Source organism: Pestalotiopsis fici (assembly GCF_000516985.1).
Source record: "Pestalotiopsis fici W106-1 unplaced genomic scaffold PFICI_Scf_5, whole genome shotgun sequence".
NCBI lineage: Eukaryota > Fungi > Ascomycota > Sordariomycetes > Amphisphaeriales > Sporocadaceae > Pestalotiopsis > Pestalotiopsis fici.
This window is the reverse complement of record NW_006917095.1, coordinates 1,126,846-1,139,602: the sequence shown is the minus strand read 5'-3', so window position 1 is coordinate 1,139,602 and position 12,757 is coordinate 1,126,846. Positions and strand designations below refer to the sequence as shown.

The 12,757-nt window shown below is 51.1% G+C and overlaps 6 protein-coding genes across 6 annotated transcripts; 3 read left to right on the top strand and 3 right to left on the bottom strand.

Moving 5' to 3' along the window:
• Positions 1-1,132: 1,132 nt before the first annotated feature.
• PFICI_07663 (uncharacterized protein) lies at positions 1,133-2,233 on the top strand (the record flags this gene model as incomplete). Its single annotated transcript, XM_007836244.1, has 2 exons — positions 1,133-1,515; positions 1,579-2,233. 2 exons carry the CDS (start codon positions 1,133-1,135, stop codon positions 2,231-2,233), a joined length of 1,038 nt encoding a protein of 345 aa, XP_007834435.1.
• Positions 2,234-2,763: 530 nt separating this feature from the next.
• PFICI_07662 (uncharacterized protein) lies at positions 2,764-3,672 on the top strand (the record flags this gene model as incomplete). Its single annotated transcript, XM_007836243.1, has 2 exons — positions 2,764-2,879; positions 2,937-3,672. The coding sequence occupies 2 exons, from the start codon at positions 2,764-2,766 to the stop codon at positions 3,670-3,672; spliced, it is 852 nt and encodes a 283-aa protein (XP_007834434.1).
• A 248-nt stretch (positions 3,673-3,920) lies between these two features.
• Positions 3,921-5,589, bottom strand: PFICI_07661 (uncharacterized protein; the record flags this gene model as incomplete). Its single annotated transcript, XM_007836242.1, has 3 exons — positions 3,921-4,846; positions 4,910-5,286; positions 5,417-5,589. 3 exons carry the CDS (start codon positions 5,587-5,589, stop codon positions 3,921-3,923), a joined length of 1,476 nt encoding a protein of 491 aa, XP_007834433.1.
• Positions 5,590-7,101: 1,512 nt separating this feature from the next.
• PFICI_07660 (uncharacterized protein) lies at positions 7,102-8,088 on the bottom strand (the record flags this gene model as incomplete). The annotated part of the gene is made up of 2 exons (XM_007836241.1): positions 7,102-7,793; positions 7,941-8,088. 2 exons carry the CDS (start codon positions 8,086-8,088, stop codon positions 7,102-7,104), a joined length of 840 nt encoding a protein of 279 aa, XP_007834432.1.
• Positions 8,089-9,767: 1,679 nt separating this feature from the next.
• Positions 9,768-10,418, top strand: PFICI_07659 (uncharacterized protein; the record flags this gene model as incomplete). Its single annotated transcript, XM_007836240.1, has 1 exon — positions 9,768-10,418. The coding sequence occupies one exon, from the start codon at positions 9,768-9,770 to the stop codon at positions 10,416-10,418; it is 651 nt and encodes a 216-aa protein (XP_007834431.1).
• A 365-nt stretch (positions 10,419-10,783) lies between these two features.
• Positions 10,784-12,466, bottom strand: PFICI_07658 (uncharacterized protein; the record flags this gene model as incomplete). Its single annotated transcript, XM_007836239.1, has 2 exons — positions 10,784-12,384; positions 12,451-12,466. The coding sequence occupies 2 exons, from the start codon at positions 12,464-12,466 to the stop codon at positions 10,784-10,786; spliced, it is 1,617 nt and encodes a 538-aa protein (XP_007834430.1).
• Between the last annotated feature and the right edge of the window lie 291 nt (positions 12,467-12,757).

Below are 12,757 nucleotides of genomic sequence, written 5' to 3'. Positions count from 1 at the left end.
AAAAAAAAAAAAAAAAAACGTCAAAAAGTCAATCATATTGGGGAGACACAAGTGAACAAGCAGGTTTGGGAAAACGAGAAACTGCTAGGAGTTGTGAACTGACTGCGCGCAGACTTATTAATCTGCTTTATAGAAGTCGCACCTCACACCTGTGGCCTCCTTTGTTGTTGAAGACTTTTGAGACTTTCGTGTTCCATCCGGCCGTAGACAAAAGCAAAGTTTCTTGTGGTACACGGAAACTATCCTAATTACTTCTTCTACCAGCCTGACGCCCAATGAGCAGAGGTACCTTGGCTGATCAAAAGTACATTTCGTTACTTCCTGAGTGATCGTTGGCTTAACAACAAACTTGCCTCTATCTTGTCTCAATGAATCTCATGTACGTAAGCAACCATCAGACGATCGGTATATATCAACATGGAGACTAGTCTGAGCTCATGACCTTTCCTGGACTCATCTTCGGGATGTGGCAAAGAGCGATCAACCTCTGTGACAAGTTTGATTGATGACCATCCACTACATATTTTCTAGAAGATCTGCTATGACAGCCGGACAGAACTGATCGATGTAGTCTTCTGATGCAGCCTCCCACGTATGGGCGGTGGGCGGTGGGCGGTGGGATAAGCACGAGAAACCCCAATCAGATTCCTCCATGACCATATAGAGTATTTGCAGAATAGACTGCATCAAATGCACACATGCGCATCCGTTTGGGGAGTCGTACCAGTCAAAGATCTGTACGACGAACATGTTGCCCGAGACATCATGTACTACCAACGCAGCTTATTGCCCTATTTTTCATAATGTCTATTTTCTTTTTCTTCAGGGCTTGGCCTCCTTTTTGAAATGTGGCTGTTCGATTATATATTCTTCTGTAAGCTGACCTGGCAGCCACATCCTCCTGTTCTTTGAGTGATCCAATCCTCTTTGGCGTGTCTATTTCCATGGGAGAGGGTGAGTCTGCACTTTTCTTGCTGCTGTCCAAAGGGCTGCCTTCTTCTAGTGGACGTATTCCAGTCACCGACGGAACGAATATATCTGGACCAACAGATCCTCATCATTAGTACCAAGCGTCTTTTGGCTCGCCATTTATTTGCTTATGCACACAATGAACTAGAAATTTACCAGCGACATGGCCACCGCGACTACAACTACGAACGCAAAGCCCGCTCAGTTCAATCTTGGGCCTCTAACGACCCCATTCGTAGCGCCCAGCTATTGCAACGACGTCATTTCCAAATGCGATAATTGTACATACGGCTGGCTCGCTCAGACATGCGATGGCGACGGCCGCAAGAGCCAGATAGACGATTCCGCGTGCTGGCCACCAACCGCTTTCTATGCACGATCAACATCTCAACCATTCGCTGGCTGGGGTTTCTACTCTCCAGGCACTATATGCCCCAGTGGATATACGCCGAGCTGTTCGAGTACCGCTGGGCAGGCTGATCCTCAAGCATTTGACTTTCAATTCAGCTTGTCTTTGCTAGAAACCGCCGTCGGATGCTGTCCAACGTATGTCTTTCAGCTTCAGGCACAGTAAAATGAGTCCGTGTGATGCTGACAGAATCGACAAAGAGGATTTACTTGTACTCATACATGGGACTCGAATATACAAACCTGCTTGGCTATATTGAGTTCCACCTCGATTCGTACGGGGATTTGTAATGGCCAAGGAGCGACTAGCGTGGCATATATGTACAAGACATTGCCTTCTACCATTAGTACCACCGTGAGCCTTTCTGATGGTACCGATTTCATCACCTCCAGCTCTGTTATCGACAAGTACACCGTCTACGCGCCATTATTTCAGCTCGTACATAAATCGTCAGACTTGACAGGCTCTCCAACAGTGTCTACCGCTACCATTTTGCCTACAAGTACCTCGAACACGACCGGTGGGGATTCATCTCAGGACGCCACAGACCGTATACCGACCAGTGTAGCTGTGGGCATCGGTATTGGAGGGACCTCAGGCTTCATCATTCTCCTTGTCTTGGCGTATTATACATTGAGATGGAAGCGTAAAAGGGACGCAAACAGCAATTCACAAATATATCCGCCACCCAAGTCTGACTCGAATGTTGAGGGCCTTTTATCGACAGATTTCACCCTCACTTATTTAGAGCTTTCTGGTCAGGCGCGTTCCGAGCTCTCGGCGCAAACGCCAGGATCGCGAGAACTATCTGGTCATTCTCGGCCGGTTGAGCTCGCAAACTGGCCACAAAGGTAGCCAAAGTAATTTCCAATGAACCAGGCTTTCATCCGAAATAGGCTTTAGAATAAGGCATGTCCGCACAACATGCTCAAACTGATTATTTAGGCCAGCATGAGTTTAGGCCAGACACGCCGATTTTCCAGCCGAGTACCGTCTTACCAGAGTCTGATTGACACCATAGCAGGCTTTTATATGAATACAAAGGGTCTGAAAACAAGAAAAAAGCTATACAGAGTACTGTTGGCATTATTTGGATCAACTCGACTTCCGCTTCCGAATCCCGTCCTTCCGCTGATTGGTGGCGGCCGATCCGCTCCGGCCGATTTGAGCCCCGCACAACTCCGAGTGGATAATTTGAATCCATGGACTTCAAGGACATAAGTCACTCAGTCGAACAGTTTTTGGAAGAAAAATACATGAACCGAATGGAAAGGGATAGGCACATGACTGTCAACTATCAAATTCTTGCGATATTTTCCTTATTTCTTTATTTGGTACACTACATTATCTCTTGCATATATAGATCGTGGCGTGTTGGCAAAAACATGTCGTCCTCACTAACTTATGAGGCCCACCGTTATGGAAAAGACCATGAGCTGCAGAGAGTAGGCGTCTGGACATTGCCAGACACGGGGTCGCAAAGCAAAGAGCCTTGGATCATGTAAACACCCTCACATCAAGTCAACTGCTGCCGCATCGTTCTGACGCTTTCACTCAGTTACATTCATGGCGGCGCATGGAGGGACTTTCGCATCGACCACAAGACCTTTGGCCCTACCATTGACGCCACCTCTTCGTCTCCCGCCTTTGCGGGATTTGCTTCCGTCGACTACCGGCTAAGCCCGCACCCCAGCTTCCCCCAGGACCCCGCCACCACGCCCGCGGAAGAGTACCGCAACGCCCGGCACCCGGACCACATTTGCGACGTGTGGTCGGCGCTGGCCTTTTTGCAGGGCCGGTACGGCTTTGGCAGCAATTATGTGCTCGTCGGCCACTCGGCGGGTGCCACGCTGGCCCTGCAGCTGCTCATGGGCGCGACGGCGCTGCGGGGCTCGGCACCCCCGGCCGACGCGGCGCTGCCCCGGGCCATTGTCGGCCTCGAGGGTATTTACGATCTGCAGGGACTGGTGGACAGGCTCGGCCCCGCGTATGGGGAGCTCTTTGAGGGCGCCTTTGGCGGGCCCGAGACATGGGCTCATGTCTCGCCGCTGCGGTTCCAGGGCGACTTTGGCGGCAGGGGCTGGAAGGCTGGGGAGCTGGTTGTCTTGGGTTGGGGCCCCCAGGATGAGCTCATTGATGAGCCCGAGATTGACGGCATGGCGAGACGGCTCGAGAAGGACAAGGTTCGAATGCTCGTGCTCAAGGACCTCGAGGGGACGCATGATGGCATGTGGGAGGATGGTCGACCTTTTGCTGATGTAGTGCTCAAGACCCTTGCCGAGCTAAAGAGGTAGGAATAGATAGCAACGGATTAACTCGGTATATGGAGTAGCAATCTTTGGGCATATCATTTCGAGCCAAAGGCTGGTTTACGCGGTCACGATTATGTACGGTGATACCAGAAGAGTTGCAGACTCTGCTTAAAATCATTACTTCTAAATACCCTAGACAATCATTCATGAACAATGACAAACTATGTACCTACTCGCACGGCTGTTCCAATATCGAAAGATTTCGGGGCCCCGATTACCCAACAAACACCTCAAGCAATATATCTAAACTCGGGATGTCTGTATCCAAGATCGGCCTGTTCCTGCTCCGTCAGCCCTTCCAGTCTATAGTCACGACCACCCCGAGCCCGCAGCCGATTTTCCCACTTGCAATACGCGATTCCAGAAAGCGACAGACCCAGCACAAGGAACTGGGCGACAAGATTGATGGTATGGCCAATATGAAAGTCGGGGCCGTCGCGGGCGAGATATGCCCAGACGGCCAAGATACCGCCAGCAGTGCCAATCGAGACAATGTAGCCACCCGAGACAGCGCGAACAGCGGGACCGGCCGAATTGTTGAGACCCCAGGCTAGGAAGCCAGGGCCACCGGGAAAGGCACCGATGGTAACAAAGTAGATGCTCATGTACTTGAGGTTGGCATTGTCGCTCCAGCGCAGGATGGAGAAGCCGACAATGCCAATCAGAGTGAAGCCAGCAAGGTAGATGCCGCGGCGGGCCGTCTTGTCGCTGACAAAGGCAATGCCAATAGCAACGAGCGAAGCCAGAACATAGGGGGGAACGCTGTACAGCTGGGCCTTGGTCGAGGTCCAGCCCAGCTCGGCCAGCAGCGTCGGCATGAAGACGGAGACGCCCTGGACCGTGACGTTGATGAGGAAGAAGCCGCCGGCGCAAATGTAGTTCATAATGTTGAGAACAGCGCGCTTGACGTGCTTGGGTTTGACGTTCTCGTTGGAGTCGGACCGGTGTTCGCGGCGCAGACGCTCCTCGGCGATCCACTGCTCGCGGGGAGTCAGGCGCTTGGAGCTGGATGGGCTCTGAGGGAGGATGATGGGCGCCAGAATGCCTGCAATCATGGTGATGATGCCCTCAAAGAAGAAAATATTGCGCCAGGTTCCGATCCTTGTTGATGCGATTCCCCAAGTCGGGATTCGAGTCAAGCCAGTAGCGAGGAGGCCTAGAGGTTATTGTCAGTCACCAGGTAAAAAAAAGGATGGATTATGTGCGTCTATAATCTCACCTCCAAAAGCACCAGCCATCGAGGCGGCCGAGACATAGATTCCGACGCGAAAGTACAACTCCTTGCGCTTGTAGAAGGAGCTGAGAAAGAATGCGATGCCAGGCATGGCGCCGCCCTCAAAAATACCCAGAAGGGCGCGCATTGCACACAGTTGCTCAAAAGTCTTGATGAATGCCGTGCACATGGAGATGAAGCCGAAACCGACGACGAGACCTGGTATGAAGTAACGAGGGCCAACCTTCTTCAAGATGATGTTACTAGGCACCTCGAAGCACAGGTAGACAATATAAAAGATCGAAAGAGCCCAGTTGAAGCGGTAGCCGCTCAGGTCAAGTTCCTTATCCATGCCCTGAATGCGAGCATTACCAATGTTGGCACTAGAGGAGTCAAAATTAGTACAGGTTCTCAATTTCTTTCTTGCTTGTCGAGTTCATCACTTGACTATCACGACCTGTGAAAGAACAACGACCAACAACCAGTGAGAAGTAAGAAACAAGAATGACATACCGATCAAGGAAGCAGAGAAGATATAGGATGGTCACGGTCGGGACGATTTGCCAATCGAGCTTGTGCCGTAGAGCAGTCTCCTCGGCCTCGGTCCATGATGGTCCTTCGACAGAGTCATCACTTTTTTCAGCAGCCTCAACCTCTGCCGGCGAGTCGGACTTTTCGACGGACATGATTGCGCAGTGATCGAAAGGACCGTTCAGACAGATGAACGGTTTGTCCAAGTCACGGGTTGCGGTGCGCACAAGAAGAAGAAAAAGGGTTTGCCAAAGGGAACAAAGTTATGATGCGGCGACGAGTAGGAAGAGCTTCCAAGGTATGTATTTAAGAAAGTCCCCTCTGCAAGCCTGCAAGGGGCACAGGGATTCGATTGGATTGGCCGCGATTCACGGTTTCCAAATGCTTGGAAAAGGTTGTGAATCTCGTTAGTCCAAGTGTCTGCAGGAGCCTGGACTACCTAGAACAAACGTTGTGTCGCATTCGAGCTCCTCGTCCCCTACCTACTCTGAGCCTGTCAACTGTCTATGCGCTGCTTGCAGTCACTCTGTCGACAAGCTTATTCTACCCACTTCTCTCCGCGGCTGTTTGTCCTCTTTTCTCCAAGATTGCCAGAATACATCCCTCCACGAGGATGAAGGGTAACGCTTGGCAGGTCTCGGCAAATATCACCGGGAACCCATTTTGACCTGTACTTTTAGTTGTCAGTCTCCTCATTCGGCGCCCAGAGTAAAAGTGTCATCCTAGATGGATTCTGCCGTGGCCGAGCAAATGCTACCTGTCCAGGGCTAAAGTGCCACGACTTGTGTCGACGGCAATTGGTCATTTGGCCTCGTCTTGACATGCTTGACAGGGTACCCCGCGATACCAAGCCATTAGTTGGATCACTCGACGGGGCCAACTACCCATGTTGAGTATGGGGTATTATCGTTCAGGGAATCCCTTTATTTTCTTTCAAATCTCTTTGTAATTTGTCTTGTGAGTGGACAAAAAAGTAGACCACTTTTCCACCACAAGACACAAGTCTATTACTATTGAAACAGAGGGGATTTGCCGACTTGACACCAGAGGTGAGAGACACTGGGAACACACAAATTACCGTGCATGTCTTTTGTTGTCTCGGTAGAAGTCATGGTGTTTCGATTATCTGCAAGTGAAAGGCCATTGTTGGCCAGCGTTTGGTTGCCTTGGTAACACATGATGTCTCTCTACTTGCTTTGCGCCACATGGAAAAACCAGTATGCTCTACAGGTGTTGTCGGGCGCGTAAGAGCTGGTTATTGCGTTCGATTGTTCCGCCTTGTTAGGGAAAGTCCTTGTTGCCGTTGACTTTATCCGGGCACCGCATATTGCAGACCAAAGCAATACATTAAAATCCCTCCTTTGCCGCCGGTTGGTCGGTATTGGCTGCTTTGACTGACACAAATCCATGTACACTCGTGGTTGGTGTATTCGCTGAGACAAGTAGGTATAAATTGTTTTTATCGTTATTCAATGATATTGATATCTCTTGATCACGATCTTGTTGATCGATAACTCTGAAGAATAACTCCACATACCAAACACCTTTGGCTGAGAGATTGACATATCGTAACCTGATTAACCCAGGCCACTAATAGACACTATACAATAAGCTTTCAAACCCATGTATTTCTTGGTCCTTACTTTGTCTTGACAGTCTTGGCTTGTCTAATCTAATCTTCTCTCGTCCTCACCTCGTTCAAGGAGAGCCTCTCTCTCCCCTTTGGCACCGTTGCTACCGCGGTAGAGGACGTAGTGCTGCGTCATGAAGCAAATATCGTACAGCATGGACACATTGCCAAGGGCAAACTTGACAGGGTTGCCAGTGATGCCGGTCCAGTCGCCCTGGAGGTACGAGTCGATGCCCTGCTGGGCAATGCTGAGGATACCGCCGGCAAAATCGAGCAGGATCTGCCAGATGCTCCAGCCCTTGGTACTCTGGTTCTGCGCATTATAGTACAGCTGCGGCGCGTACTTGATGAGCGTCACAAAGAGCTTGACGTACGAGATGGCGTAGACGACATCGAGCCAGGCCCAGGAGTGCCGCGGGTCTGCCGCAGAAGACGGGTCCTGTCCGGCCACCAGGGCAATCATACCGGCGACCGTCAGCAAGGAGCCCGTAGCCACACCGAGGATCAGGCGAGATGGCCTGGTACCTGGTGCGCGCTCAAAGCCCCAAAGGGACGGCAGCATATATTGCGACGTCGTGATGGTGCAGACAATCACGGCGTGTAGTGCGAAGATAACGTCATTGAACGCGACGGTCGGCACATGGCCCTCGCCATGGCGGAGCGCATATTGATGTCGAATCACGGGGGAGTAGTAGAATGCCAAATTGGAGGTCAGATATGCGCAAAAGCCTAGAAAGCGATTGACTTGTTAGCAAAGTGTTTGTACATGATCTGCATCTACTCTCGAATGGCCTCGACCTCGAGAGGATCGTCCAAGCGCAGGTACCGGGAACTACTAGCGGGCGCATGGGAAAGGGGCAATAGGTATGTGTGTACCAAATGTGTTGATCAACGGAAAGTCTACAGTCGTCCCAGAGGTGGACTTTCTCCGATAGCTCAGAAGCGGTTGACTATAGAATGAGGCGGACCAGCAGAAGGTGTAGACCCAGCCGAAGACGCCCGAGAGAAAGACGAGAAACTGCATAATGTACGTTGTTGAAGAAGTCCCACACAGGTATCGGGTTGTTGCGGGTCTGACGGGATGATGGCTGTTGGTGTCGCTGTCGCCGTCGAATCAATTGCGCCGTGCTGTAACGGATTTGCTGACATTCAAGAAGCGGATTGATATCCCAGGTCTTGTTGTTTTTTTGGTCAGCGCGACGACATGAATTGGCTGGCGACCGGGGAAATGCCTCCGTATGACAAAGACGACCAGAAGACCACCCTTTTGGCGATGGGGAAATGACCTCGTGGAAGGCGACTTGAGTCGTCGGCTGAGAGACTTAGAGTTTAACGATCTTCTGGCGGCCCATGGCGCCGGATCCGAGGGGTCGCCAAGGCGCGATTCAGTCGCTAGATCACGTCTACGATAAGATAAGAGGGAGGAAAGTAGGAAGGAAAAGAAAAAAAAAAAAAAAGAACAAGCAAAGAGCTTTGTTCCCGCTAGAAGCCTGTCATTGAATGGGCTGTTCAAGCCCTGCGCCCTCTGAACCACCTGCGCGGCAGCTACCGGAGAGGCGCTCCGGGTTTACATCGTCTCGGTACCTCGTTCTTAGCCCCCAACAAAGGCTTGTCTCGTCTCGTCTCGCTTCCAACTTCGGGACTTAAAAAAAAGCCAATCTCGATGATCTTCTTGTTGGGTCGCCTTAAAGCGCGTCTAGTTCAAGAGCGAGCCGTCCTGCAAGGGGCACTTCAATGCGACGCTGCTTTGCAAAGTGCAGTGCGGCGGCTCGCAGCTGGGTGCTGGTCAACAATGGATCGACTGACTATGATGATATGATGCCTCATGAAAGTCCAGGGGTCCAGGAGAGTGAGTATATGTGGGCCACGGGCGGTGGTGGGTCTTGTCGCTAGACTTGATCTTCTTGTACAACGCCTTGAACACCATCTGTCGATGGACAGTCGAGCATGTGTAACCGACTCGGCAGAAAAGAAATCATCAATTTGCCAACACGATCTGAGAATGCAATAGTACAGAGTCCAAGCAACCTCGCCGTCGCCCTGTACTCTTGCCCAGGATCAGTTAGATCTCCGATGGCGGGTTGGGCTGAATAGGTCATAGCATAAGTCAACTATGTAGACATGGCCGTCCATGACTCGGCGAGGTACGGGTTTAATGCTCAAGCACAAAAGACACCAAGATATCACCGGCACTTTGCTAGTCAAGTGCTCAGATCAACAACAACAACTAGAAAGTAGGTAGTTATTTTCTCTACTTTTTATTTCAAGTCTCGCAACGGTCTGTTCTAGCCTTATTCCCCTGTTCCTGAACGGAAATCCCAAGCGGAAACGTTGCGTAGTTGCTTTAATCTAGACCGGGAGACCTGGGCTTTGGGCGCCTCGAGATCCCACTTCTTATCGGCGCGACTGAGGAAATGTCACACCACATTCTGCTGATATTCTACAACAACACACCGTAGACACCCGTATGTCCCACTTTATCCAAAGAAGATATAATTATAGAGTATTTGCCATGTCTGAAGTTGTCTTGTTGTTCTCGTCCATTTTATTACCCAAAGACACTGCTATCGATTACCATATTTCCACCTATACTGAACACGGCGATATCCTATATCACGCCTCCAGTAAGACACAACAAGCACAACATCAATCAGATTACCCAACGTTCTTGCAGTCCTTGTATCTCAAATTCTTACATACACCATGGACGATAATAGTGAGACCAAATCACTCGTCCAACATGACACACACCGGCCCCGGATAGGATTCCTATCTCTTCCCCTCGAGATGAGATGGGAAATCTACACCTACCTCCTCTTCCTAGTCGACCCCATTAACACAGCCGGCCACAGCCATCCATCCAACCCCAAGGTGTATCCGCAAATCCTGTCCGTATGCCGGCAAACCCACTGGGAAGCGCACGAGATGCTCTACCGCCTCAACACCTTTCTAGCACACCCGTCGCTCCTCACGTCGTTCCCACGGCTGCGCGAGGACTACAGCCCCGTGGTCTCGTCCGCCATGGCCTCGCTGGTGCGCCGCGCCGTCCTCCGGGTACGTCTGGACATCAAGCCGGGCTTCACGCGGGCGGCGGCCGCCGAGTCGCTCAGCGGCCTCGAGCACCTGGAGGTCGAGGTCTGGCAGGCCGATTACCGCTGTGCCGGGCGCGAGGTGCTCGAGCTGCTCGAGGATGTGCGGGGCTGCCGGTCTGCCGTGGTGTCGGGAAGCACTGGCGGGTTCCAGTGCTATGCGCGCTGGCTCGAGGAGACCATGATGAAGCCCCTCGGTGCGCCACACGAAGATTACGACGGCGAGGTTGGAGACGTCAGTCCAGTCAGCCCCTTGAGAGACTGATCGAGTCTTTCCAGGAAGGCGACAGATTGCGAAGGAGCCAGAGTAATGAAAAGTGGTTTTCCGTCAGTCGACAAGCTACTTTTTGGCGAAATTGATTATTTTTCGGGAGCGTTCAGAGGATTGTCATGTACAAGGCAAATCCAGCTGGAGAAAGAAAAAAGACAGGCGTGGCGTTTGGCGTTATGGGGCTTTACCATTATTATAACCAATTGTTTGAAAGACGGGCTAGAGAAGACACTCTCGGATAGCATAGAGGCCATGCTATGGCACACTATATATGAATACCTGAATGATATCATAATCATAACCCCTCGCACTCAAGAACGTATTTATAGCATACTAGAGACGGGATGATAAAATATTATTCAAGTCATATTCCCATGCCCAGAACCTTGGCTATCATCATTGGGCCCCAAATGTGTGGATCTGAATGTAGAAAGCCACTGATTGTTGTCGGCAATGGTTTGATCCCATCCATCCTGGCTGCCGTACACCAGTCGTCTCGATTCATTCTGAAACATTTCATCTGATGGAACAACGCCGAGGCTCATTTGTTGACGAGCAAATCGTGCGAGCCCTGACGTGAGGAAATGCACAAAATTCTTGGATACCGCAGATTCAGATTGCTGAGCCCCGGTCTCGTCAACTTGTTCCTGATTTGGTATCGGGTTCGACTGATGGCTCTCACCCCCTCCCAGCTCGGCTGCCCATTCATCATGAGATTTCATAATTTGGTGCAAATGATCTTTGGTACGGGAGGATGTGGCAGAGAATGGCACCAGACTGCGGGATTCCGCTCCGATCAGATATGGGGGTATCGCATTGTTCACCTGTGAGGCGATTGGCTTTTCGAACCCGTGATCTCCTTGCCAGTCGTCCATGGTTGACCCATCCCGAAAATGACGGGCGAGATGATCCGCCCGCTCTTTCCAGCTGTTTAACTGTGTGTTGCAAAAACCGCAGCGGCAGGCAATGGGAGGAGCGTCAACCTTCCAGTCGTCAATGCATGCCGGGGCTGCATCTATCTTGTGGATTTGCCTCAGGTGTTGGACGAGATGATCTCTCCGACCAAATTCTCGTACCTGGTTTTCGCCTTCACAACTGCCATGTGCATGTGTTTTCACAAGATGCTCCTGGGACACATCAGGCAGGTTGCAGTACACGCAGTGGTTCTGGCCAGTCAATGGCGACACAATAGCGCCCCCGAATGGTGTGCAAATCCATCTCTCGACCGAGAGATGCAAGGACTTTTCGTGCCGGGACCAGTCATACTTGTTCTTGAATGTGTCGCAACAAAAGGTGCACTGGAATATGCGACCGTTTTGGGCACCGGATTTGGACCGGTTGAGTGTTGTTCGTGCCCTCGATGCATGCCTCGATCTTGGCTTTTCTCTCCGTGATGTAGTTGACCTAGATGAGGCAATAGACTGGGAAGAGCAGCCCGTGTCGGCACTGTCGAGGCTTGTATCTGAAGTTGCTACACTCCATCTCTTGGTTTTCAACCTTTCTGCAGACCTGGTGTGCCGGGGACTATTTCTCAAGGCCCCGGCAATGGCGAGTAAGGAAGCGCCCTCGGTTTCTGGCGGAGATTCCTGCCATCGCTGCATCGGGTTGAGGCTCGATTGAGCAGGAGTGACTGGCTCGCTAGATGCATTGCGTGCACTTCCATTGCGTAGATACCGGCTTCTCCGGCGCGGCAAGGTCTGGTTGGAGGCCAGCGCCGGGACAGGAATCGCTTGAGATTCGACGAGAGGAGCGTGTGCCTGCCACGGCGCTATCATCTCCAGCGGTTGACTTGGATAGTCTGACAGGCTGTTGTATTGCACATCATGCTCAGTCGGAAGCACATTTTCATCTACGAGCAAGTTTTGCAGGTTCTCAAGCTCCTCTGTAGTGATGCTGGAGTGGTAGCCGAGCGATGTTGTCTGCAGTGAGTTGAGCAAATCTGCTTCGGAATAGCCAAGGTCTATTCACATTGGGCGTTAGAGAGTCCCACCTTGTGATAGGGGTGGGTATGTGGCTTTCAACTGACCGTGCGAGCTCTCCATGTTTACTTTTAGACGGCTCTCAATTTGCTTCAGCGATTCTTCAGTCCATGTACGAAGTACACGCCCAGCAGACAAGGAATCGTATGAAGTCAGATAAAACCACCCCGCGATATCGGCAGCAGACGGAACCGCATGTGTGGTGGGGTCTCTGCTTATGAGACTAGATAAAAGTCTAATGATAGCAGCACTATGAATTACCTATTCCGTATACTAATAAGTGGATTGAATTAAAACAAGTACCCAAGTACTAATGAAATCTATATCATAAACAGTCATCATGCTTCACGTGAT